General features: G+C 44.8%; 2 protein-coding genes across 9 annotated transcripts in view; one reads left to right on the forward strand and one right to left on the reverse strand.

The window, feature by feature from the left end:
- Positions 1 to 2,631, forward strand: part of ADD1 (adducin 1) — a 62,777-nt gene extending 60,146 nt beyond the window's left edge. For 5 of the 7 annotated variants that reach the window (XM_032687123.1, XM_032687115.1, XM_032687116.1 and 2 more), the window contains one exon: positions 116 to 2,631. In XM_032687123.1, coding sequence (XP_032543014.1) covers positions 116 to 468 — 353 coding nt within the window. In that variant the 3' untranslated portion in view covers positions 469 to 2,631. The remainder of the gene's footprint in view (positions 1 to 115) is intronic. The other 2 variants (XM_032687124.1, XM_032687128.1) reach the window with 1 other exon arrangement.
- On the reverse strand, positions 2,622 to 27,093 carry MFSD10 (major facilitator superfamily domain containing 10). 2 transcript variants are annotated; one of them, XM_032687130.1, is made up of 14 exons: positions 26,982 to 27,044; positions 26,640 to 26,712; positions 24,272 to 24,461; positions 23,074 to 23,170; positions 18,998 to 19,101; positions 17,847 to 18,005; positions 16,452 to 16,640; positions 11,826 to 11,934; positions 10,714 to 10,825; positions 9,282 to 9,390; positions 7,207 to 7,297; positions 5,611 to 5,658; positions 4,132 to 4,221; positions 2,622 to 3,782 (listed from the first exon to the last, which is right to left on the reverse strand). In XM_032687130.1, exons 3-14 carry the CDS (start codon positions 24,440 to 24,442, stop codon positions 3,676 to 3,678), a joined length of 1,386 nt encoding a protein of 461 aa, XP_032543021.1. In that variant the 5' UTR covers positions 24,443 to 24,461; positions 26,640 to 26,712; positions 26,982 to 27,044; the 3' UTR covers positions 2,622 to 3,675. The 2 variants fall into 2 exon arrangements, with proteins under 2 accessions (XP_032543021.1, XP_032543020.1); XM_032687129.1 differs by lacking the exon at positions 26,640 to 26,712 and having other exon boundaries at positions 26,982 to 27,093.
- Between the last annotated feature and the right edge of the window lie 774 nt (positions 27,094 to 27,867).

Here is a 27,867-nt window from a genome sequence, read left to right on the forward strand (position 1 = left end):
TGCAAAGTAAATACATTAGTTTTTTATAGAGCGCGCTCACCCTCCACTCGCTTCGCTTTCCCCGTTCCAGGGGCACTTACTAAACTGACTGTGTCCCTGTCTGTCCGTCCACCAGAGACACGGCAGGACCAGACCTACAGAGATGACAGTGATGCTGCAACTTTCAAGCAAACCCTCCCAGATCTCACCCCTGATGAGCCTTCGGAAGCACTCGGCTTCCCTCCCTTAGGAAAGGAGGAAGGGAGATGTGACCAAGATGTGCCCAAAAGCCAAACAGAATCACCTGCAGTGGAAAATAAGGAACCCCAGTCCCAACCCACTGAAGAGCCAGCGACACCAACAGCTGAGGAGGGGACAGCAGCTGATGCAGGTAGTGATGAATCTCCAGGGAAGTCCCCATCAAAAAAGAAAAAGAAGTTTCGCACTCCTTCCTTTCTGAAGAAGAGCAAAAAGAAGAGTGACTCCTAAAGGCCAACCCACTGCAGAAACACTGTCACATTTTCAAATCCATTAACCACTAGAATGTACCAGATCGTACTTGAGTGTTTTGTCTTACTATGTAAATGAATGCCACAAGTAATCCAACCAGCCCCTCAAGTTATGGCTTGATTTTTTAAGGTTATAGCCAGAAACTAATGTCCCAAAAGGTGCTAATCCTGTGTGTTCAGCAGCTGCCACAGATCTGATCCCTAATTTGTAATCAAATGTAAACGACTTCTATATGGAAGGCATTGATTCACTATTTTTAATTTAAAGCCTGCACTGCTTTGCAAAAGAATATAAAAAAATCACAATTAAAAATAAAACACCCATTGCTTACCACAAGAAGTGTTCTTTTCCAATATTCTGTTCCAAGTCACAAGTAAATTTCTTCTTAAATTTTGACTTTTAGAGAGGATGCTTTTGCAGTGGTGTTCTCAAAGGGGGTGTATTCTTGAACTGACATGTAAACTTCTGCAAGCTTGTGAGTACAGGCCGTGTTTTGGCCAAGCTTTGAGGCTCTCCACTGCTTCCTCTCTCTCCCTTCTGACTGTTGTAACAAAACGAAGGTGTTTTTCACTTTGTTTTATTTTGTAACTGGCTGGTGAAATCATTGTCTAGGACTGAAATGACTGTGATGTGTTCTGCTCACATTGTGTGTTCAAAGAGCCCAATCTTGGTTTGTTTATTTTCTTTCTAGTGAATTATAGTTTAAGGGAAATCTGTCTTTTGCTCTTGCCTCCCTGAGTCATGTGGTGATTTGGCTGTTAGAAAAGGTTAAAAAGTAACTGAAGTGAAAGTATTCAGAAGTTTTTCAGCTGGTGGTGTGGAGCATGGGCAGGTGTATTTTGGGCCTTAGCACCGGATTTTTTCACCCTCTTAAAAATCCCTTTGGTGCACACGCAACCCTGCTGTGCATGAACCCCATGTGCGGCCTTTTGTGTTTGTTCCTTCCCACTTACTTATAAAAATGTAAATGCATTACACTGAGTATTTCACCTTGTTTTATAGTAATTATTTTATCTTACAAAAGCTGGCTTTTCTCTAAATCTTTTTGTTGTTGTTGCCAGCAGTAAAGTACAGAAATCCCAAGTAACCTTAAAGGTGTATTTTCACCGTTCGCTATAAATGTTTGTTAAATGTGTAGCATGGCAAATCACTCTCGCCACTGAGTTCACTGTTTCCCAGTTATTGCCATGCTTCTGTCTATCACTAAGTGTAAAAGTAGTTTAAGATCAGGTAGGTCAAGCTTGCAGAATTCTCCGGGAAGCGTGTGCCGTCACCTCGGCCAGAGGCCGGGGGTCAGTGGCCATTTCTGGTTTCTGGACTTTGCATTTCGGGTTTAACAGCAGCAAATCCCAACACCCCATGGGGGTGAGGGCAACACACTGACTCACAGTAAGTGTCTGTAACACAACAGAACATGGATGTAACCTTTTAGGACAATACTAAATGTTGCAATTGGTAAAATAGCGGAGAACTAATGCCTTACTTTCATGCGGCAGAAAGCACGGAAGGCCGGGTGGGTGGAGCGGCCGGAGGCAGCTCTGGGTGAGCAGCACAAGGCCTGTGTTGGGCTGGGAGGTGCCGATGCCTCGGGCTGGTTTCGGGCAGTGGAGGGGCAACAGCCGGAGGTGGAATTAGAGCTGTCAGGCTTCAGGTGAGAGAAGAGGTTTCGAGGTGGTCCTTGGTACCGTGAGAAGTGTGACGTGGCCTGTTGTGCGACGGGTGGAGGGCAGGTGGGACAGAGCAGTCGGGCACTGGGCAGGAGCCCCGGAACAGCAGAGCTCAGGCAGGACTGCATGGCACGAATGGCTTTCAGCTTCTACTCTAACCTTGTATGTCCTTGTACACTAGGAAGCAAACACCACTTATTTTGCTAAATTGTGTTTTATGACAGGGTCGTAACTAAATGACTAATTGCTGTATGTTTCAGTTCTTTACTGGAGTCCCTCCATTTATCTTGACCACATATGCAATGATTCTTAATTTCTAATTTTGTAGTTTGTTCTTTTAGTTCTTTGTATTTACAATATGAAATGTAGTCATGTACGGTATGGTTACACACTTTAGGGCAGAATAAAGTCCTGTGTTTTTCTTTCTTGTATCATTAAGTTCTACTCACAAATAAAACTCTTGAAAACAAAATCATGCTCTGCTTTCAGAACTTGTACAGTTTTATTCTACAGCTGCAGCCTGTTTAATTAGGTTCGTTTTCTCTTAATGATTAATGTGTTGATTAATGATTGCTTTAATGTGTTCTAGATATTACTCAAATTGGCTACTATAAGGCTCCCTGCCCTGGGTGTCCCAGCTGAGCAGGAGGCAGAGCCTGGTGGAGGGGTCCTTCCTGCACCCATCATGGGGTCAGCACTGTGGTGTCATGCATGGTTGGCTCTATCAAGGAGACCTTTGGCACCTCGAGTGAAGTTCTGGACCCACTTTGGCTCAACCAAAAGGGGATGTTCAGTTTAGATGAGTGTAAACAAGTGTAATTAACTGACCATAGGACTGTACAATGTAACCGTTTATTCATAATGCAAAAAGAACAGTGCTTGGTCATCAAAAACATCACACAGTATTAGAAATATAAAACATCTCTCCAAATTTAATTGTTTATTAAAAACAGCCCCGTGCCAAAGTACCAGTGGGGTTCAGGAAGCCTGTAGTGCTTCTTGCTTTTGTTTGATCATCTCGTTTGAAGGCGTTGATGCAGCATTTGTAGAGATCTCGTACCTGCTGTACAGAAACTGCCCATCAGAGCAGCCCTGGGGGTTTCTCCTGTGCCAGCCGAGCCCCTGCAGAGGCTTTGCTCGGGGGCAGGAGCAGAGCAGAGCCCCCTGTGTGCTCCAGGACCATGGGAACAGCACCTGGTGAGTGGGGAGGGCTCCAGGCCCGTTGCTGTTGTGCCTGTCTCTGCTTCTCTGATGATCTTAATGCCTTACTCAGCTGTTTGTGGGGGAGGTGTGTGTGTCTGTCTTGTTCTGTTTAGTTGGTTTGTTTTCTTTTTTCTATTTGCAAAGCCCACCTGATTGGGGGGCTGCTTTAAACATAACTGCTGTGTTGCTGCAAATGGTCATTATGTATCTCTTTCCAGAAGATCAAAATCTTCCGATTTGCTCAGCAGGGTCGGGTGCCAAGACTCAGCTCTTGTAGAAGTCCTTGGAAGCTGGTGAGAGTTTTGTAGTTCCTTCCTTACTCCTCCTTTATCTGCTGTTTTATAGACCCAAGTAAAGCAAAGGGGACAAGGAACAAAACTCCACAGGCAGTGAAGCAAATCTCGGCCCCAGCCAGCCAGTAAACTGCAAAGGAAAGGGGATTGTCTCGTTAGTGCCCTTGACCTTGCAGATGTGTAAATGCTTCAAAGCTGCTGCTCTCACAATGCAGAGAGAACACAGAATTACTGAATCCCTGGTTGGGTGAGCCAGAGCACCAGTTACTTGGCAAAGGGCTGCAGTCAGGAAACAGGTTCTGGCTTTGCCTCAGTCTTCAAGCTCTGAGCTGCTGTGTGGCCGCTTCCCTGTCCTCTGTCCCTCTGCCCTAAATGGCCCAGGGAACTGACCCCCATGCAGGGGCTACCTGTGCTCTTTGGCACCTCCCCTTCCCACCCTCCCCGCCCAAAGGGAGCAGGGAGCAGGAGGCCACACTCACCTGCAGCCGACAGGATGGGTCCCAGGGCTCTGGCCAGGGCTCCCAGGCTCCTCAGGATCCCCATGACTCGTCCTTTCTGGCTGGCAGTGCCTGTGCGAGGAGAGTGTTACACTGTGTGGATGTTTTGCTTGGGACAGGGACAGTGTGTGGGCAGGGCACTGCTATAGCTTTGGGAACCTTTTCATTTGGAGGTACTTCCCACATGCTTCTCCTTCTCCTGTCACTTCACACCCACTACCCAATCTTTGCTTATTTGTCCTCCAACCAAGACAATCACGACTGCTTTGTTGAAAAAACACCAGGGCTTGTCACAAGTGCTTGTCCAGGGACAACTTGTAGTGCATTCTGCCCCCACCCCACCAAAAAAGAACCTAAAAGCTTTACGTTGTACACAAGATTTTCTGAGGAGGCACAGGTATACAAGAAACATGGAAGTGTGAATGCAAGTTAAATAAGAGCAACTGTCAGTGCCATTAATGAGCAAAGCCTTAGTTTTCCACCTCAGCACGGACTGCAGTGCTGGCAGCCAGCTGACCCAAAGCTACAGAACTGTGTCATCCACAGATGGCAACACAGCTACAGCTGCGTTACAATGTTACCTAGCAACCCGTGCCAGAAGGTTTCAGAAGGTCCCTTGGAAGGTCTTTTCTAAGGAACCAGGAAGAAATGATTTCACTGCTGGCAGGGATGGCTGGTGTCTCTTTCAGAGAACCCAGGCTGTTCCCCACTCACTGCTGTTTGTGGCCTTTGCCCATCTCTTTAGCTTCTTAATCACCACCAGCAATACGGTTGCTGCAGTTTCCCCTTCCCCTTGGAACAAGCTGCTTTACACAGTACAAAATTAGTGTGATACTGATGGTCACTGAACAGGTCATTGCTGTTAGTGCTGAAACAGTCAGGGAGTGTGGTCAGTTTTGAGAGACAAGTACAAGCCTCTCTGGGGGTTCCCTACCCTCCCTTGCAGGATGTTTCTGAGTTTCCCAGGATCAGGATATTGTCAGGATATCCCCAGCAGCCCCACTGAGCTTCCCTTCTGTGAAGGACGCTCATAGAAGGGAAAGGCTGTAGCACTGCCAGCCTAACACAGCTGGTTTGCCCACCCCAGCCAAGCTTAGTGGAACTACATCCATGGATTGCTGGCTGTGCTGGGATGGAGCAGCAGGGATGTGACTGGCTTTAGCCTCATCCTGCAGGGGTGGCCATGGCTTTGGGGTTACACACGTACAACACGGGGCAGCAGCTGGGGGAACACTTGCATTCCTGCTCTCCTTGTTAATGCACTGGGGGAAAGTGCCTTTTATAAAGCCAAGCAGCAGCCCAGGCCACGGGTCCAACACTTGGATCCAAGGTGAACCAAAGCCATGAGCGATCCTGTTGATGCTTCACTAAACTTGAGGTCAGTTCTATACTTGAGCCAAGTCCAAACAAAGGTCAGTGATGTGGCCAAGGGTGGCCAGTCAGAGCAGGAAAGACACTCACCATAGCCTGACACCACTGCTGACAAACACGGGATAACAATGGCTGCAGCTGGAAAAACCCACAAAAGAGACTGTTAATGAACAGCAGAGCTCAGAACAGTTACAAGAGCAACAGTGAAAAAACCATGTGGCCCAAACTCATTACTACTGCAGAGAAATATGCTGAGCTCTGGGGCACTTGACCAACACTGAGTCATCAGGTTTAATCCAGTCCAATAATGAAAACACCCCCTCAAAGCCAACCTGCACGAAGAGCCCAGAGCCGGGAGTGCTCCAAGCAGATGTTTCACATTAGTAACTCTCACTCTGTGAGCCCACGGGACAGGGATGGACAGGGCAGATCAGCCAACTGGTAGTTTTCCAAAGCACTCTGGTCTTATCAGGTGGAGCAGGGAATCGCTCATGTTCCAAACAGACAGTGAGGTGGCTGTGCCCAGAGTGACACTGTCCCTGTGCACCCGGCTTTACTGTACTCAGGGATGAGAGAGGCAGCCATGTTCTGTCTTGGCAAATAAGAAAGTTCATGTCCAAGAAGAAAAGGTTACAAAATTTTTGGACACAAAATCCAAGAGCTATTCGACAATCACTGCCCTCTTACTGAAATAGGAGGCTTTTCTGCCAAGAGGGAAGCGCCTTAAGCATACAAAGCAGAGTCATTTCTGGGAAGGAAAGGACAACTGGAGAGCAGGAACAATGGACATGTTGCCTTAACTGCCCCAACTGCTGGGGCACAGGGAGGAAGAGAGGGGGAAGAGGCCCCCCACAGAGGCATTTCTAGCTGGCTTAACTGGGAAGAGATGGAGTTTTTTGTCAAAGTAGGGCACCTAGGAAGACTCAAACATGATTAGACAAAATGAACACCTCCCTCACTCCTCACGTGTCAAGCACACAGCTGGCCATACAATAACAAACCACTCAATAGATGCATGTTGTGGTTTACAGTTTGCTCTTAAATCAAGCTGTACCATGGAAAAGAGAAGTCTTCTACTTTTGTAATTAGTCATATTTGAAGCTTCTTAACAATAGTTAGCAGGACTGGGAATACCTGAAATCTCTTTTCAGACAGGGACTGCAGTAGATGGATCCAACTTCACTCATAACTGTTTCCCTGGATAACAGCTTAGATTGGCAGAGTAGCATTTATCTAAACACTTTAACATCTGGCCCTTGCTCAGTCTGAACTCCAACCTGCAGCTTCAGCAGGTGCAGGTCTCCAGCCTGTGGCCTAAGAAATAACACAGCCACCATGGAGGGACAAAGACATGATGTCTCCTTTTCCTGAGCTGAGCTGGGCTATTCAGTGAATATTTTGCTTCTAGGTCTGATAAAAAGGGGAGGAAAAACCACCCTCAAGAGCTCCCCAGTGAGACAAGACAACAGGAGCACTAGGGATGCTTTCAAGTATCACCATGACAACTTCCTGTGATACAAACAGCACCACAAAAAAATCAGGCACTGTTTCTTCCATATTTCATAAACAGAAACATCAGCTTTCTGCTACTTATAGTTTGAAATTAGAAGTGCATCTTTTTTAACAGGGTGAATAAATACAGGAAGAAAAATCCTTTGTTCTTAGAGTGCCTTTTGATCAGCTCACCGAAGGAGTACAGCAACAGTCCAACACTCAGCATGGTCACATTTGCAGCCCATCCAATTAACAAGAAAGCTGGAATCAGCAACATAATAGCCTGCAAAATGAATGAGTCACACGGTTACATGTAAGCCCTGCTTGTTAAAGCCTAACTCTACGTGTCCTGCCAGTTCTCTTCCGCTGATGGGACAACACAGAAGCAGAAAGGCCTTTCTTCCCAAGCAGGCATTTCAAAGTCACCTGGATGGCCACACACAGCACAAGGCACTTTTCTGTTCCCTCTCACTGTCACATGATTGCAGACCACATGCACGTTCTCTCTATCACAGATCCACCGTTTGGGGGGGATTTTTTCTCTTGTTCTGTGTTGACTGGGACAGAAATCTACCTTTAACTCTTCATCTCCTGAGCTGGCACACGAGAGCAAAAAGCTTGTGTGCAGCAGGACTACAGCTCATCTGCTTTTTCTCAGCAGTATTGGCTGATTTTATCTTTAGCTTTCAGATTCCATATTTCTGTAGCCAAGAAGAAAAATGGTGAGGTGCAAATGGCATCTGAAAGTCAACACCCCAACACTCCCCCCCAGAAACCAGTCTTCATCTCCTCCAAGTGCTGGACTTCAGTTCCTCTGTGATGTCTCCCTTGCTTACAGAGCTCCTGCAGAAAAGAGAGGCCAGATCTGCTGCGTTTGATAAAGGAGGGTATTCACTGCCACTAAGTGCCTCATTTTGAAGATTCAGTTATAAATGAGCTACTGTAACCACTGTGCTGAGAGGCCACGTTTGCCACATGCTGCAGATTCACAAATTGCCAGAATAACTTCAGCAAAAGGGGGAACTCCCACAAAACCCACTGACATCCATGGAAAGAAGGGTGCAGGGCCAGTAGGTCTCTGCACAGGGCACAGGGTGTTCTTGAGAAGCCACCACCAGAGGTGATGACACTTCTCAGGGCAGGGAAGAGGAAGGAGTATAAAATCAGTGGGGCAAAATCAGTGCGCACAAACTGCAGTGCAGTGCCAGCAAATGCAGCAGGCTGGCACAGCACACGCAGGGGAGGATAAAGCAGCAGGAACACAGAGTGTTCATCACAGGGAAATGCTTCCTATGTGACACAAGCAACGTGCCATTAACTTTTTTCTGCCAGGGAGCAGGGTGGAGATTGTTTCACCAGCAGAAATAACTTTAAGAAATGCTGAGTCGATCCACTGGAATGCAGTGCAGTTTGGAAATCGTTTTTTACCCTGCCACCATTGAAATCACAGGAATCAGTGTATTATTATACATTGATGGAGGTTTTCACAGCCTAAGCAAACCTCTTGCCAGGTAGTCACCAGCAGTTCAGAAACACTTGAAACCTGCTTTGTTTAGTTCCGCACACAAATGTAAAGGACAAGACATATCTACTGTTCCCGCAGCTGTATAAGCTGCAGGAAACTGTTCCCCATCATCCCAATACAGCAGCTGCAGCATCTCTATGAAGAAAGAGCCAAGCAAAACAAAGCAATGTACACTTTTGTCAGTCTGAACACTGGCACATGCTATTGTTACATGTAATACCGATGATCACAAATCAAATATTGCAAGAAGAATCTATTTCTCTCTGCCCACCAGTGACATACACTCTAAGGAAAGCCTGTCAAGGATGAAGATGGCCAGACTGAAAATCATTTCCCAGAAAGAGAGTCAGAGACCAGCTCTGAAGCAGCTTTAATAGTTTCAATGTCTGCACTGCAAGAGAAGTCACTGAAACAAAGCATAATCTTCACAGCATTTTACATAGCTTGCACAGATGGACGATCTGTTCTCATTCCTTAATGCAATTAAATATGAAGAACACAAAGTTTCAGTAATATTGTTGCTGATATGATAAGAAATGGTCTAATGCTCCAAGGTTTAGTTAGACTGGTAAGTGCCCATGGTCTTGAGAAGTCATTTAGCTGGGTAGATGAGACAGAAATTTCTTTTGATTTGACAAATACAGTTATATAACCTCCAACTACCCTCCACTGCACCTCAGGCTAAAAATTAACAAATCAGGTTTATTGGGGGAAAAGAAATAGAAATATTATTTTTTTTTACCCGTTTTACAGCTCTGATTTCATTTCCTGGCTTGATTCGGCGAGCATAGCCTCCCTGGATCACAGCCATTGTTATTCCAATAAAGAAAAACATCTTGCCCTGCTGCATGCTGGAAGGGAGGCAAAAACACACATTGTGGAATCACACACTGAGCATTCCACCCTGGGATTCACAGGGCTCCTGAGGACCCTTCCCTGAACCAGGGAAAGAGAAAATGCTTTTTGGTGCTCTCACGAGCAGTGCAGGTCCTCGGTGTGCTGACATCGGTTTCCAAGACAGCAAGGAGAGACACCTCCAAGTCTTGTCGTGTGGATGGGACAACTGCTGGCAAATGCTGCAGCCCCTTCAGACTGCTGTGGTGCACTGCAGTGTTTCTAGGGGGGCCCACAAAGAGTCACCACGTAAATTGTGCCGTATGCACGGGAGTCGTTGGTTTCTGAGGAGCAGCTCCTGCAGGGCTTGATTAAGGTCACCAAAGCACAACGTGGGCACTGGCCTGGTGGGGATCACATGCTGCACCAGGAAGGCGGTCACATCACTACTCCCTCCACCCTTCAATATTTCCTCAGTTTTCCTTTTCACCTCTCCCACCTACTAAACTGTGTGGACATTCTCAACTAAAAGGTCTCACCTCCATGACAAGGTTGCTGTCTCACAGCCTGTGCTGCTGACACTCAGCTGTGGAGCTCACTAAGGCCTGTCCTGAACGGACGGTGCAGGACTAAGTTCAATACCCTAGAAAACCTTTCCTTGGCACACATGTATTAGTTAGGACACAAACTGTAATGAAACACAGACAGGGAAAGATGAGACAACCCCCCCAGAATTACTCAAAGGGAAGGACACACACAGGGATCAAGTTGCAAGTTCACGTTCCTGGCTGGAATTCTTCCTATGACCTGACAGGAAAAGTATTTCAAGCTGAGCTGCTGTTAATGGATTCTGTTCTCTTCTCTAGTGTTTGACTAAAGGAAATCAAACTCTGTGACATGACTGTACACCATATGCAATGCAGAACTCTGATGAGCAAATAAAATCACACAGCTATCCCTCCATCATTTGCCTCTTTGAGTTTCAAGATTTGTCCTGATACTGAAAAACTCCACTGAGCAAGAAGAGAAAAGGTTTTACAATAATCAATACAACTAGCCCAGCTATACATATTTCAGGAGCTTTAATTTAATTTTGTGTATTGATTTTCTCTAGTTATGAGAAGTTGCAGATTATTTCCTTTCATGATAAACAGTGTGCCTATATTTTCATAAATTCTTCCCACAAAGCCCAAGTTTCACTGAACACAAGACTTGCTTTCTAAGTGGTTTTACTAACGTCATAAAGCCTCTCTTGAAAGTACAAGAAGAGACCTTAAATCAAGATTTTGGAAAATATCCTAGACAAAATATACAACATTTATATTTCAAGTGTGCTTTACCTGCTGAAGTGGAATCTCTGGTGAGTGAGAAAACTCAGTGTATACTCCAAGCCAGAAAACAGGAAGAGGTACAGGAAATAAGCCAGGCCCAAAATCTTGAGATTCTGAAGATCTAAACAAACAAAAAAACCAAACACCAAGGAGGTGGGGAGAAAACCACCGTGGTGTATTTCAAACATAGCTTGAGAATATAACTACCATAGTAGAGCAACATTTATCAAGTGTACAGGGAAAAGTTCTCACCTCAGATGCTCTTTTTAAATATCCATACAAAACACGCCACCACAACATGAATTCTGCCCACTGCAGCTCCCTTCTTATGAAGGGAGGAGAGACAAGAAGACTGATCTCCCTCTGGGTCAGCCTGGTCTCACTCACCCAGCCCATCTACCTCACATTCACACCTTCACCTACATGGGACTGATTTATTTATTTTAATCCACACCTGTATTTCACTCAATGCCTTGATGCTGCTCTCAGGATGTTACTGACTGAAGCACACTGTCCCTTTTTCTAAGCTACAAATGGTCTGTGCCAGGTTACCTTACTTATTTTTCTGCCAATGCAGGCTTTGGCAGGTTTTCTCCAAAGAGGCAAATATTACACTATTTCTGATGCAGCAGCAAGGAGGGCTGAATGATCAGTTGGTGCACCTGGCAAATACTGATTTATTTTCTACAGCTTAAAGAAATTAATGTAGAGAATGGAGCAAATCCTGCATCTCCAAGTCCTGAATTCAGAAAAAAAATTCCAGTCTGAAGTTTCCTGGTTTGCAGCTTGAATGAGAAAACTCACATCTCCCTTACTCATGCCTTGATCTGTCCTTTTAAATCACAACTTACTGCAGCTTACTCCATGCTGCAGCCAGTGCCTGAAGAAAATGCAAATGAAGTATCATGCCTTCAAAACATTAACCTCCAAAACCTTCTTTTGGGAATAACAGCACCAAAGTCCAACCAAACAGGGAACTTTCAATTCCCCGTTCCCGAGTTAGTAAAGCAGGTGAGCAAACAGAGTGCTGCTTCTGAAACGGTTTGAGTAAAGTTTTCCCTTTAAGTTTTCAGGTACAAAAAGGGACACAGTGTTACTATAAACAGCCAGGTAACACTTACTCTCCTGTGAAGGGGATTCCTTTCCTCGGGTGACCGCAGAGAACTGAAATAAAGCCAAAGGGCTGAGCAAGTCGACTGCTGCCTGAAATCCAGATGTCACAGAAGAGACCTGATCAAAGGCAGAAAGAGGTTTATTTAAAAACCTACTGTAATAAGCACTGCAAGGAATTGACAGTAACCGTCAGCTGTGCTTCTACACCTACACAAATCATCCGAGATGAAACAAGGCACCTGGCATTGGGATTTGAGTGGCTCCCAATAACAACCCAGACTTTCTGAACCCAGAACTGGCTCCAGCACTGTCACTGAAAGATAGAGCATTGATAGCTCCTTTCACTGAAGACAGAAAACAGATTCTTCTCCAGATTCTTAAATAAGGCAGAAGAGGCTTGTGCTCTACAGCCTCGAAGGTGGCTTTATTTGGTTCACCTTCTGCATCATCCCTTATGTCCAAAGAACATTTCCTGGGAAAATAATGGCACATCTGCCTGCAAGCTCACAGGAAGCTGAGGATTTGCTCCTGTTCTACAAGTCTGAGATCAATATGTACAGCAAATCAAACACCAATCTGTTTTGGTACTGGTTGCTCTTTTGGCCAGCCAGTGACACCTCCTGGGGAAGAAAAGGAAAATATAATTTTTAGAGACATTCCTTGGAGATATTTTAGAGAGATTTCCAGAGAGATTCTGCCCAGCCACACTGTGTGGCTTTTTAAAGAGGAAAATTTATTTTATAGCATCTCTGGGCCTTGTACTCTGTACATCTCAACCTAATTACGCACCGAGTAGCACTCTCCCTGCTCCACATCCACAGGCACTTAGTCTTCCCTCTATAGAGAATTTAAATTGTAAATTGATTATTTTTCATGTAAAGTATAGAAAAGTGAAGAAAATACTAAAAGAAATAACGTCTAAATTCTTCAGGAAACAATCCTTTTTAAAGTAGGAGATTTTTAGCCTGTCACTTTGCATGGCAGTCACAGGAAGAGATAAGACAGACTCAGGAATCCCGAATAATCACACATAGTATTTCACGCCTTCAAAGCACTGCACAGGCTTCATCTGATGAGCTTCCTTCTCTTCCCAGATAGGGAGGGAGGGAGCTATCACCCCTTTGACAGCAGAGATTAAAGGTCCAATTATCAGTGGAACTTAATCTCAGTGCATGACCTGAGGACTCATACGGACTGGATTTAACAAAGCTGTAAACAAATCAACCTTCAATAGGGTATTAACGTGACCCCTGCCTTGTTCTGATAGTCAGAGCTTCTCAGTATCTGACAGCAGAGCTCTGGAGCCCATTAGTCTCACAACAGCAGCCAGTTCAATATACCAGGCTGGGCTTGTATAAAGCCATAAAAATTGCTGATCCGCACAGAACATACAGGGATATTTATTTCCCCTCCCACTGTATGTATTGCAGGGAGTAAACAGACACGCCCAAGAAGTTTGCCCGTGCTTTTGAAAAGTCTGTAAGAGGATTTCCTGAAGCTGGCTTGTAGCAATCCTCAGTTCCTGCATTTGTTGGCACCGCAGCGTTTGTTTGCACTATAGCAGAGGGGATCTGGTCACAAGCAACCCTCTGCAAGCACGTTTGCCAGTAATGAAAATCCCCTGTAGTTTGTACCCATTTTGAATTATTATTATCCATGTCTGACAGGATGCCAAGGTGCTTTGTACTAAAAGGCTGATTTTAGTTTGGTGCATACATTTAAAATCTTAAGTGTTTCATGAAATATATACATAAGTATTAGATTTTTTTAATATAGGTGGTTTGTGTGTGTGCACACCTACATTTCTTTCAATTTCCTCTCTCTTTGCCATAGAAACTGGGCTAGAAGTAACTTCATCCACTAATTGATAATGAAAACACTGTCCTAAAACTGACTAACGAGCTTCATCATCCCCAAATAAAGTACACACTGCCAATTTCAGTCCATGTCAGCAGCTCTATGAAGTTTAGATTCTTTGCAGGTTCAAAATCTGCAACATTTAACTTGTATTTAATTTTTTAACTTCTATCCTTATGATTTATTACTCCCAAATTGCTCAATTTTACTTCATGATCACCCTAGAAGTCACCTTGAATGGTGACTTTTTTCACAATGTCTTTGTTTATTCTGTTTTCCTCTAATGCAGAGAGACTCAGTAACACATCTTGAAGGCAGAGTCAGTCCAAATCAGGAATGCAGCCTGGGCCTTCCAAGCTGCAGCCTTACCCTCCAAACCAGACACTGTTTAGTATGCAAAGAGCACAGCTCTGTCTTTCCACAAGTCTGCTAGTGATGCTGCATAGCCCTACACACAGTTCTTGCACCATTACCTGGGCACCAGAAAAAAAAGTTGTAAAACCCTCCCTCCAACTAGCAGCCTTGACCATGACTAGCTTAGCTAAAAATTAACTCAAAAGCTCTTAAATGGGACATATTCCACTAGAGACCTTTCTATTCCTCCCTTCTCCCAAACAGGCCACAGCAGGAGCTGTTTTGGCTACCTCTCATAAGGCCAGTGTCTGACAGGTAAAAAGTGCAGCTCTCTGGTCTCTCTTTACTTGGTCAACTCGTGGAACAATTGAGAAAAAGAGGAAGGAGGATTGTGAAAATTCTGATGTCTTTGGATGAAAACTCATCCTTGTTCCCCCTGTGCCCCTCCCTCTTTCCCTTTCTACGGGTTAATTCCAACATGAATCAATGTGAAACACTTCTCTCCTGTGAGAAGTGGACTGACAGAGAAACAAGGGTATAATGAGAACACAGCAAATCTCAAGGAAACAGATGTCTGATCCCACTGCCACATCCTCTCCTACCAGTTATCATTAGCATTTCCCCTCTTTTTACAGCTTTGTCCTTCCAGCATATCCCACTCCTATACTGTGGGAGCACCTGCTCCAGCTCAGCCCAGCCAACTTCCAGAAAGGCAGCCAACACACCTGCCTTTCCTCTGTCATCCACAGGACAAGGAAACTGCTCCCCTCCCACTCAGAAAGCGAGAGTAATTACCAAAGAGAGCAAAGCAGTTCCAGCATATTCCAAATATGCTGGAACACGTGGATCATATGGGGCCACTGCAAGCTGAGAAGAGATGGCACATGAGCACCAACCCTGAGATCAATCACAAGAGGCCCCAAAGCCAGACAAACAACTCTCTTGTCAGCAAGCAAACACCCCGTGTACTTTCTGTGACTGGGACCTGACCCTGAGCAGCACCTCATGCAATCCCCACTGCTGCACAGGGACAGAGCCCCAAGAGCAGCAACAGAGCCCTTCTTTTCTTACCAAAATTCAGTCGTGTTGGCTAACACAGACCAGCTTATCAGAAGAACTCTCCAGAGGATAAATAAAAGGTGGAGGGACATATTCAGTTATCACACAGTCCTAAAAGGCACTGGAGCCATTTAATCACTCTACAGCAAAGGAGGAACTGTTCATAGAATAAAGATTTGCTCTACAGCACTTCCTTACTTCAACATGTTGCCACCAACCCAGAGTGTGCAGCTCTAGCTAAGAACAGGATTTTATCCAGAATGTTTAGAAACAGCCAAATAGGAAAGAGGAACAGATGACACATGGAAGAGTTGTTAAAAAGAAAAAAAATAAAATAGCTGTAGTGCTTGGGAACACAATGTGAGCAACTGACTTCACACCGGACACAACCTGCTGGGAAACATTCAAGGGAGGTCTAAAGTTGTGCCCTGGTAGGACATTGCAGACAAAATTTCCTGAACAGTTCTCAGTATCAAAGGGGTTTGGCCACCCAGAGACCAAGCACGCTCCAACAGCTGAGTGTTGCTTAGACACCAGAGATAACAGGAGTTTTGTCCCAAAAATCCAAATAATCCCTGAATTTTAGCACATATAGGTATTTTCTATCTGTAGAAGAAAGCACAGCTCAGAAATAAGTAATTTGCTACTTTAGTGTTCAAAATATTCAAAATCACAAAATCTTCTGACTTGGAAGGGACCCAGAAGGATCATTGTGAATCTTAGGTGAATGGCCCACATGGGGATCAAACCCACAACCTGGTGTTATCAACACCATGCTCTAATCAACTGAGCTCATCTCGGGGTCATTCAAACAAAAACAAGAATAACAGTTAAGAAAATTTTTAACATATACTGGCCAAATGAAAGAAAATCCAGTCTCTCATGCATTTACTTTTATGATTAGCTGAAATTCCTCCCCAAGGAGCCCTTGTGATCACAGTTTAAATTTCACTGTCTCCCTCCCATGCTTGCATTAGGTTTTGAGAAATTTAAACCCAACGCATCAAAACTAGCAATTAAGCAGTTATGTTAACTATACTTCTCATATTACACTGGGCTAGGAGATGGGACCATCCCAAGGCCAGGTTGGATGAGGCTTCGATCAACCTGGTCTAGTGGAAGGTGATCCTGCCCACGCCATGGGAGTTGGAACTAGTGATCTTTAAGGTCCCTTCCAACCCAAAATATTCTGTGATTCTATGACCATGCAACCACTTTGACACCAGCCTGAATAATAATCCTAATCCCAGGAATGAACTAAATTTCTGAGATACTGGCTAAACCCCTGTTTCCAGTATTTCAACAATTCTCAAATCCTATTTTTACAAAAAAAACACAGATCCTTAGACTGATAATCCATTTACCCGTTTTCCCTTGGGAAGTGTCTCTGGAAGTAGGAAGAAGATGAACAGTAAATCAGCCACAGCAAACATGAGTGCTAACAGTGCTGATCGGAGATAGAAGACTTCTCCTTTCTCTGTCTCCATGGCGAGGTAAGCACCGATCATGGGGCCCAGGGTAAAACCAAGGGAGAAGGCAACACCAATCATGGCCTGCAGGGATACAGTGAACACAGACATGGAGTTTTAGACACCATTTTTTCCATTCAGGCAGCTCAGTTCTAAAACAATTTGGATTTCCTGACATTTTCCTAGAAGAAATGCAACCAGACACAGAACCTAATCACCCCCATGATGTAGGGAGGCACAGAAAAGAGCATGAAGTGTGAAAAACCTGTTCTTTCCAAATCACTGATTTTATTTTCTGTCCAGTCAAGGAAGTAGCAGGAACAAGCAATGGCCCATCACAGTTTGGGAACAGCATCAGTCAGATGCTATTTGCTTTCCAGAAAGCAGAATAAACATGCCTACTCTGCTTTGGAAAAGAAGAGGATATAAGCCATACAGATGTGAGCCATGGTTGTACTAAGGGACTTACTCTCAGGCCCTAAAAATAGGCCCTGACCCATTTTATTTACTAATGCTGTATGGCTCTCTCTCTCCACAAATAAAAATTTATTTTGGCTCACCAGGACTACAATAAATTGCTTGGAAAATCCATTAGCTATTACTGTGAAATCTAAAGCTTTCTCCTCCCAAGAAGCAGCTGTCCCACGTAGTGGCTTATAACAATCTGTTAAGAGAAGTTTGGGCCCCCAAGGTTTTTAAAAGACATAACTGGTAATTCACAGGCCAAGTTCAGCCTGCGGGGTGTTTCCATCTGGGCCACTGCCTTCTGGAAGGGGATAGGGCAGCTGCTCACACTCCTTGCTGCTCAGTCAGCCAAATGTCACATCCTTTACCCACTGAGCTCAGATCCTGAAGCCAGTGCAGCATCCAAGGAAGTCTTGAGGCACACTGGGCTGTGCTGCTGTGCTTCCACAGTTTGGAAAGGCAAGAAAAATGGGTTGTTCTGTAACTGGCCTCCAGCTACCAAAACTGAACCATAAGACCTTTTGATTTCAATGCTATTATAATGAGAATTAAAGTTAAGCAAGAGTAACAGCTCTAGCGCTTAAAGAGAGAGAGTTTTTCCACCTCCAGAACATCTGTGTTTCACTTGTAGGTGAAGGTCATTGGCAAGCAAAGTCCAAGAGCTCTCAGCAATATGATCTGGCATGCTTTCAGAAGCAAGGTGGTATGAAAAGTCATGTTTTCACTTGATCAGTGAATACACACCTGAGGAAGACATACTGAGCACTTAAAATCAATAAAACTTACCTGGTAAACCTAAACACATACCCCACAAGTGTAACTCACCATGCCCTTGCTCCGTGCTTTTGGAGAGTGCAAGTCAGCAATGATAGCTGTGGAGAGGCTGACATTCCCTTTGCTTATTCCACCTATGATCCTGGAGAGAAGAAAAACGCCAAAAGTCCTAGAGGCAGCCCATAGTGAGTATGATGCTATCAAACCCATCTGCAGAAGCAAGAAAGGGTTCTTTATAAAGCAAAGCAAAGCTGATATATAATTTCTGCACATATCCCAGCTAAACATTTAATTTTTTCGTTTATTTTTTTTCAAAGGCTGCTCCAAAACCCACGTAACAGAAATGGCTAAATACACTCAAACTGCACTATGTCCTGAACAGTGATGTAAAAGAAGTAGAAACAGGTCCATACAAACTTCATGTAATTGTGATATTTCTAACAAAACTAGAAGAGCAAAGTTCAGTGGAAGTTAAAGCAGTCCTGGGCACAAAACATTTTTGTACATCCCACTCCATTTGTTTCCAACATCAAGAGGAACCCGAGTTCAAAATAAGAATTCAGAGTTCTAGCCCTTAAATTTCATAATCAATCATGAGCACAAATGCTTATTTAATTAACTCCCCAAAGCCTACAGGATATGGGTAATTTGTATGTCCTCCACAGTCAAGTTCCATCATCTATGTATGCACTTGCTGTGCTATTAGAAACCCATACTCTGACCAGCAACAGAGAAAACATCTTGGAGAATGTTCATGTTCGTAAGAAATACATCTTGCACTGCTCTGTAGCACTTCCTAACCAACAATTCCCAGGATTTGTGATCAGCCCTCTTTAATCACCTGGGGAGCTAAACTATACAGGAATTTAGTCTAACATTTGTAAACAGAGCATCTGAAGTCATACTCCCATACACAGGGTAAAGGGACTTTGGAAAACCACAGAAACAGGTAACTATTTTGGTGCCCTCTATGTACAATTCTGGATCTGAGAAGCTCAGCTTAAGCAACTCCGTTCGGAAGTCTGGCCAAGTGACTTGGCAAGAAACAGTCAGCAACCAACAGACCTAGAAGATTCAATTCTAGAATTGGATTGTGACTGTCACAATTCACACACAGTTCAATTTCTGTGCTAACCACAAGATCTTAGTGCCTTCCACTGTGTACTGAGACGCCAGGACTAAAATCAGCACGTGACACTTACCACCGTCATCAGGATGACAGGCCTTCTGCCCAAGCAGTCTGACACAGCACCAGTGAGGGGAGAGGAGAAAAACTGTAGGATGGAAAAGATTGAGCCAATCAGACCTAAAAGAAAAAGATAAAAAAAGTATATATCATTAGACTTAACTGCCTTCATCTTAAACACAAAGACAGCCAACCTGTTCTAGACCTATCGGGTTATCTCCTTTAAAAACATGAAATTAAATGTAAAACAGCAGCTATAAAGAACAGCTTTGTCTCTAAAACTAAGCTGCTCTCAAAACACTAACCTTGCATTGTTGCTTAACTGAGGCACAATTACAGACAGACCAGATACCCAGACAGACCAAGTAACAGCCATAAACTGGATGGTTTACTGGTTACTTCACTGGTGAGAAGGGGGTTGGAATTCACTGATTATAATGGAATGATGATTCTCCAATGCTTCCCCAGTTGACTACATACATTTTATGTTCTTAAGGTAGAGATAACAGAGTCTTTAATAGTCACAGTTCTTTTAAGACTTTTTTGATTATTTGAACCTGATTCTGTCACAATTAGTTTTTCTTTCCTTTTCATCATGGAAAGAAGGACTTAAGCACTGCTGTTGGTGAGGCACCCTAAGAGGTAGAAGTGATTCCAACAGACTCCAAGAGTCTTTGAAATCTGCCTCCAGTTCCTGTGATCTTTAATTCCTCTTTTCTCTTGCCATTTCTAGCTTCACAGACTTAATAATTTGCACTACACTCTCAACAAGCAGACAAAAGATGCCTTGCTGTCAGTTTTTCTCTAAAGGAAAAACTGGGTTATATGTCTCAGATTATTCAGCTATCAAAGACTTAAAAGGCAGAGAAGAGACAGACCAGAAGTTCTGCTCCCTTCAACTTTGAGGAAGGCAGAGTATTGATACTGTGTACCTTGTCAAGAACAGCTGCTTGTGATAACTCAGAACTCAAAAAAAAAAAAAAAAGGCAAAAAAATCTTACAGTGGCAGTTTATGGAAGGCAGTTCTCTTCCTTGTGTTTCTAGCATTGTAAAAACACCCATTCATGCCAAATATTTCAAAGCTAGCATGCAGCAAAAGGGCTGTTCCATGTGGAGGAACGAGCTGGGAGCTGAGGGTGACCACGGCACTGGCAGTGCCCTCACCAAGCCAGGTCCCACACGACCCGGGCAGGCTGGGCAGAGCAGGGTGCTGCTGACAGGGCCCATGGACAGCCCCAGGCAAGGCAAGGGTTATACATCAGGTCCATCCAGGGAATCCAGTCCAGACCAGCAAGAGCCAGGGGCAAAGAGAGGAGTGGAAACAAGACCATGATGTGAGTGTGATGACTTGTCAGGGGACAAGACACCTCCAGTGTAGTCCAAGGTCCATCCAAGAGATGAGGACAGAGACAGCCCTGGAGACAAGGCCCAGGTCCCAGCTGAAATACAGCTCCTGAATCACAGCAACCAAGTATGGTGCTCTCAGGGCCTTATGTGGGCAGAGAAGGTTTCTGACCTAAAGAGGTTCCAGTCCAAGAAAAGATGAAGGAAAGAAGAATACGTCCTGCACTGGGAGAAACAAAGAGATGATCTTGCAAGTACCTTTCCATCCTATGGTCCTTGTGACAGATGAGGGCAGTGAAGGAATACAGGCTGAAGGAGATTGCAGTGGCCTCTGCTTAACATCACAAGTATAATTAAACTTTCTACTATTAACATTTAAGGCGCATTCAGACAAGAGAGACTGAGACAGGAGCTGACTACAACTAAAATGGTTTGCCCATATTCCCCTGCTTCTGCAGCCTTGGTCATCTCTCCAGTGAGTTAATTCAACTCAATCTGGCAGAAAAATAATCCAGAAAAAAAAAAGAAGAAAAATTCTGCTGGTTTAACAAATCAAATGGCTCGTTAAGAAAAGCTGTCATCAAAGACAGCAGAAGAGATGAAGCCAAATGTGACAGATACCAGGTTAATTCAGCCACCTTGTTTGCACCCTCACTGGCTGTGACTGCCAGGTAATCAGTGAACAGTCCCATCCCGACTTGATACTGCTTCTAAATAAGTTCTCTTAATACTTTACTCCTAGAGAGAGAAGACAGATACCAACTTCCTTTCTGAGACAAGCAGTGGCTACTTCATATGCATGTTCCCACTTGGATGCTGTATTTTCTTCAAAGGGCAAAAGAGTTAGCTGGACTCCTCTGGAATGAACAGGGGGATAGACTTGTTCCCCTTGAGAGCAACTGAGCCAAGTCAAGGGATACACCATTCCAAAGGGTATATGACATGGCAGGTAAAAGAAAAACAACAAGTTGAACTCCACTGGGGGTTCCCAGCCCCTTGTTTAAAGAGTCTGAGATGGTGAGAAGGTGCAAGGAGGGGGATTGCAGTCAGGCCTTAGAGGAGATAGACAGCAGCTTCTGAGGGATTAAAGAAAACTGTTTCTTAGCATTCAAAGCCAGTAATTTGACTAAAAAATGAGCACAGAAACAAAATCATGCCTGCAAGGAAACTGTGGGAAAGAGGAAAAATGCTTATAAACTTTCCAATGCCTGTTACACCCAAAGAAACAACTTTAAATAGTAACAATACATACACACCTATTCTAATGAAGTTTTGTGGTTTGTTTCATTTTTAAATATTTTTATATTTACCTTGTGGGAGGCCTCAGCTCACTAAAAGCAGAGGGTCCAGTCACTCTCACATCTTCATACTCTTAAATCACAGTTTCCTCACAACTGTCTAGATGGCAAGAAGCCAAAAGAGTCTCTGATGTGTAACATGACGTTTATGCTGTTGGATTTCCCTCCCTTCTCCTGCTGGAGCCCATCCACACCAGTGTCCCAGTGACAACAAATGTTTCTGGACCCTGCAAGGCAGCAGTTCTGCTGCTTTTAATAGGACTAATGAGATTTAGAAGTAGTGCTGCACTATACCCGCCCAAGGGCGAGGCAAGGCTGGAACTCACAAGTTTCTATTTCCAGTGTTTCCTACTGATTGATCTCCAATCTTGTGCATATCAGTTGTGAAGGGAGAGTAATTTTTGTGACTGCACCAGGCCCAGCACAGCAGGATCCTGACCCCAGCTGGCAGTCTGACAATAAGGAACAGCAGGCCTGTATTTCTGTAACAATCTGTAGAGCAAACTGAGCAAGATCATAGGATAATTCAGGTTAAAAGGGACCTCTGGAGGTCACCTACTCCAACTGCCTGCTCTTAAGGTCAGCTGTGAGGTCAGACTAGATTGTTCAGGGTTCCACCCAGTCAGGATTTGACAATCTCTGAGGATGGAGACTAAAAACCACTCTGGGCAGCTTGTTCCACTGACCATCCTCATTGTGAAAACATTCATCCCTATCTCCAATCTGAACTTCCCCTGCTTCTACTTATACCTTTGCCTCTCCTTCTCCCACCACGCACCTCAGTGAAGAGCCTGGCTCTCCATGACCTCCCCAGAGGTGTTGGAAGGCTGCCAGTAGCTGCAGAGCAATCCAGGGCCCCTGACTTTCCATCTGCACAGCCCCCCACTGAACTCCCCTCAGTGTATGGATGCCTTTCTTTTGGTACTGGGGACCAAAACCAGATGCAAAGCTCTAGATGTGGTCTAGCAAGTATTGAGTAGAGGTGGTGATCACTTCCCTTAATCCACTGACTCTGCTTCTGTTCAGGCAGCCCAGGAGCTTTGGCATCTTTGCTGCCAGGGCTGGCTCATGCTCAGCTGCTCACCAGGGCCTTCACAGCAGAGCTGCTCCCCACCAGTCAGTGTCCAGGCTGTATCATTGCAAGGAATACTTTTTCCCACGGGCAGGACTTAAAATCTGTCCTTACTGAATTTCATAAGGTTCCTGTTAGCCCATTCCTCCTGCCTAAGTGTCTCCAAATGACAGAGACGGGGATGCCCAGCTCTTCATTCCTATCAATGTGGTGTAAAAAAAATCCTTTATTGTCTAAGAGACACTTCCTGTGTTACTTAAATCTAAATCTAATAACAGGCAGGCATGCTTTTTGTATATCTTGTCATTCTTCACATCAACAATGCAAACAACTTCAAAAGAATGCTTTTTTTTTTGGCTGTTTGTTTGATTTCCATACCTCCAAACAAGACACTGTTGTATTTTCGCTCTGGAGGTATCCCAGCCATCCCTGCAAACCAGTCCACACCACGTTGCAATGACAAATAGAATCCATCCTGAAAAACAGACAAGAGGGAAATAGAAGCAGGAAGGCAGTCTCTCTGTTCTATTTTCAAAGACAGCATCAGAGCTTAGCAAACTAGAGGCAAGTTAGATGATTCCTTCCCTCCTTCTCCCCACAAGGGAAAATTTCTTCCCTGATCAGTTGTCATAGGCTAAAAATAGCTAAAATTGTGCATGCTAACAGGCAGCAGATAGTTGGGTGTACGTGTTTGGGTGGAGGAATGTCTGAATTTGAATGTTTTTAAACCATGAGGCTCGCTATTTGCTAAATCCTGAACTGAACAAGCATACCCTGAATCTTTCAATTTATAAAGCAAAATGAGACACAGTCTATCCCACTGCACACAGACTATTCTGTCTGGGAGAAACAGGGGACTGTAGGTCCAGAAAGAAAAGGTGATGCAAAAAAAAAAGAATGGTTCTTGAGAAGAGGAGGACGACTTGAAAAGAAGGAGGCCCAGAAAAGAAGGTGAAGGTCTTGGCTATAGGAAATACACTGGAAGTGGGTGAAGACCCTGGAGATCAGAGTCCGTGGTTAGGGTTAGAGACAGAGCTGTAAGAAGGACAAAAGCTACAGCTGAAGTTGGGTTAGAAGGGGGCTGAGAGTCGTAGGTGTGGGCTGCAAAAACAATTCTCCCATGACAACACCTTCAGCTTGAGCAGCAACACCTGTGTTAATGAGCACAGATGGGAACCAACAGGACTTTCTGCTCTTGTTCCCAGACCAGCAACCAGCTCCCCGCTAAGGATGAAAGGTGAGATGGAACATAACACTAGGAGTAGTATCAAGAGGGGTGAGAGCTCTCGTCCCTGTGGTTCTTAGATAAACTCCAGCATGATGAACTGTCTCACCACTGACATCAGTGTGAGAAATACGTGGATTTTCCTCAAAACAAACCCTTCATTTTAATGAAAAAGCAAGAGCAAAGAATCTCATGCAGGTTCACAAATAAATTCAGTCCGTGAACCATTTAAATGTGCTTGGTAATTATTAATCTGTCTACAGCTAATTGGTTTGCCCAAAGGCAAGTGATTTTTCTTCCATTCCTCCCTAAAGATCCTAATGTTTTCTGTGGGTTGACTTTGTTCCTTACCTCAGTCTGGCTGTAATAATCCAGGATGGAAGGAAACAGTGGCAAGATGAGAGCGAATCCCAACAAGTCGATGAACAGTGCCAAGAAGACAGTTGTAATAACTCGATTACTGTTCTGCTCTTTCTTGTCATCCATGGAGCTGGTGCTGGTTCCTCTCTCTTGCAGGGCCATGTTCCCAGGTGCTCTGCTTCTAAAAAAAAATTACATTTATATCCAGTCAACAGGAAGCCTTCTGCAGGCCTTTCATAAGAGTATCTTGCTGATTCATTCTTGCTTTCTACAGCCTTCACAAAAATAAACATTAGCTCTGGCTATATTAAGCTATCTGGTTTTCAAGGGAACAAGAACCTCAATTTTCTAGTCTTTGTTATCAGCTCAGCACCAAGTCTGCATCAAGAACAGGCTACAAGTGCAGTAAAATAACAAACTCTACTATAGGAGAATCTCAAACAAAACACAGAACTAAGGAGCATTTGAAGTTTGTTGACATGTGAGCAATGCTTATACAATGGTCCCAAATGTTTCCAACTCAGCATTAAAGAAAAATAGGTAAGAAAGGGCACTCTATTCCAAATATTCACATTCAAGTAAGTAATAGTTTATTTATGCCTCGAGTGTATATGAGAAATGACCAAAACAAGAACAATTTAAAAAAGAAAAGGCAGACTTCTTAACTATTGCACAAATGCTGTCTTCAAGATAAATCCCAGAGAGCAACAGCAATTTAAGAAACAACACAAGAACCTTTTGAAACTTGATTTTGTATTTCTTTCTCTAGGTGACAGCCACTGATAGGCTGTATGAGTTGAGGCATCAAATGATTAAGGCAGCATTTTTATTTTGGCAATCAGAACTATCAACTCTCTTTGATAATACTCTAAAACTGTCTTAAAGTCCTAAAGAAGGATGCAGGCCATATATCATTGAATATTTAACAAATAAAGAAGCCAGTCTCTATTCTGAAAGAATACTCTGTTTCAACATTTCAACATACATCAAAATCCAGGAGTAATGCATAAACTATGGACTTCATAAACTTCAGACTCACGAAACAATACAGGATATTTCAGTCATAAAACAAAGAAATTTGCAGTCGCTTCTACTGCAAAAATCTCTCAATGTTTGTTGCACTAAAAGAATAAAAAGGAGACAGAATTTCATCCAAAGCCAATTAATACAAAAATATTAATTGACTTTGATGAGTCAGGAGTGAAAACAGTGAGCAATTCTTAATATAAATTCTATTCCAGACCAGACATACCGTATTACATTTACCTGTGCATAGAACACCATATTACACTAACTGAAGGTCATAACACTTTGTCATGCTCAACAGTAAATGTTATTGTGACATTTTCTTACCTGTGGATTCAGTTTATTAGCCCTGAACCATTATTAAAGTTCAAATGCCATGAGGTAAACAACCATGGAAGAGGGCCACCTGCAATCCACTCAGTAAACTCCTGGCACAATGGTCTTAACCAAACTGGTCTGATCACTGGCAGATTTACATTCAAGATCCTTTTATTTAAAATGGTAAAACATCATGGATACAAATATTGAGCATTACTTGCTTGCCCAAGAGCATCTGGAGCCAAAATAAGCATTTCTTTAAACAAATGCTCTCTGGTCCAGCCAACAGCTGAGAGATGGGTTCATTATGGGAGATTTAATAGTTTATCCTCACAATTTGTTTATTCATCCACTGAATTGTGTGACCAAGCTGAACTTTATTCCAGGGTTATTTGAAGAGGGTAATATCCTTCACACCATACCCTCATGAACATTTTGGCTAGTGTGCAGCTTGAACTCGATGCTTGCACTGACCTTTTCATTCTGCTCCAGTTCTGGCTACGTGGTTGCAATTTCCCTTACGCAACATCCCAAGGTACTACATGTTTCTGCCTTTGTGCTCCATCAGTTTTGTTGTTCAAACCTCTCCATATTTTTTGCTAGGCAGGAAACCACCAAACACTTTACAGGCCCTGGCATCCTGTCAGCAAAAACAGAACACTTCACCTCCACCACGACATCTGCTTTCTGTGAGGCGTGCTGGTAGAGGGAGAGGATTTTCAGTTTAGGGAACTTGTTTCTCTGGACACGTGTGTCCCTGACACTCGCTGGCCCTGCCTCGGCTCTTCTCAGCCCTCCCTCGGGATTCCCCGTTTGTGTCTCATCACTTCTGCCTCCGACCTCCGTCAGTCCGGGGGTTGATGCCGTGCCCCCGGGAAGGGATGGGCAGCAAAGCTGGCCCTGCCCGAACGCACAAACTGAGATTTGTCATCTTCCAGCAGCAAGAATTCCATCCTTCTGGGGTTTTCTCTGCGTCCACTTTTCCCTCTCTGAAATTCCCTGGGCCCGGCTTTACCTGCTGAGCCTCGAGAAGGCTCCTCTGACTCCTTAACACAGCCCTGATCCAGGTCAAGGGCAGCCGCCTCGGGCTGGGGAACAAAAATCAAAAAGCAATTTCCCGGAGCAGCCGAAGTGCAGAGGACAAGCGAGGCCGCCGGGCGGGAAAGGGGCGGCCCCGGAGGGATGCGGCGGGAGGAGCCGCGGTCCCGTCCCGCCGGGGACACCCGGGCAGCCGCAGGACCCGCCACCCCTGCGGGTGCCCCTGCCCGGCCCTGCCCCGCTGCCCGGCCCTGCCCCGCTCCCCTGCCCCCCTCCCCGCCGCGGGCAGAGCCCGCCCCGCTCCGGGGCACCCCCCTACCGCTGCTCCGGTGCTCGGGCGGCCCCCCCGCCGGCAGGAGCCTTCCCTGGGGATGCTGCGGGCGGGCGGCCGCGGCTCCTCCCCGGCCCTCCGCGGCGCCCCGGCCGCCTTCCTCTTCCGGCGGGGATGGAGCCGCTCCCGGGTCCGCGCCCGGCGCCGCCGAGGAGGGAACCGGCCCGCCCCGGGAGGCTCCGCTGGGAGCGGCGGGGCTTGAACCCACACCCAGGGCAGCCGCGCCCGCGCCAATGGACCGCCCCACTGGGCATCGCGCACCTCAAACCACAGCCCTTCCTTCTTCGATAAGGACAGTTTTAAAGACGGAAGACACACGTGCTCCCAGAAGAGAGGGATGTTTTTTCGTTAGTTGCTACATCGCCACGTTACAGCAGCTGTGAGTTTGATAAATGGAAGTTTCCTGGTACCTGACCAGGGTAGTTGCAAAAGATGTAACTGTTCCTAAACCAAACTGCTCCCTTAACACTGTAAGTCTGTAGCCCGGAGAACGTGAATATCAGGTTTGACATGGACAGCAGCATCGAGCACTGTTCCCTTCTCCAGCCGTGTCTGGTGTCCAACTGCCTAATTAAAATGGGAGTAATACGGCTACAACTGGACTTGAGCACATGTATCACCACAGCCTTGAATATGTAAGAATCTGCCAACAAGGTGTATAAAGTAAATGAATAAAGTGTTGAAAAGACTTCTGGTTCCCTCCAAGGCAGCGTAGTTGTGTCAGGGGGGTGGATGTACAGGTATTAGCACTTGGATACAGTTCTTTCACTCAGTGACATCTCTCTCATGGTTCCTCAGCTGATTAGGCTTGGAGGAGCTTATGTAAGCGTAACATCAGGATTAACATGCCAGTTGGATCAAATGGGGAGCTCCT

The sequence above is a fragment of the Chiroxiphia lanceolata genome, chromosome 4, assembly GCF_009829145.1.
Source record: "Chiroxiphia lanceolata isolate bChiLan1 chromosome 4, bChiLan1.pri, whole genome shotgun sequence".
Lineage (NCBI taxonomy): Eukaryota > Metazoa > Chordata > Aves > Passeriformes > Pipridae > Chiroxiphia > Chiroxiphia lanceolata.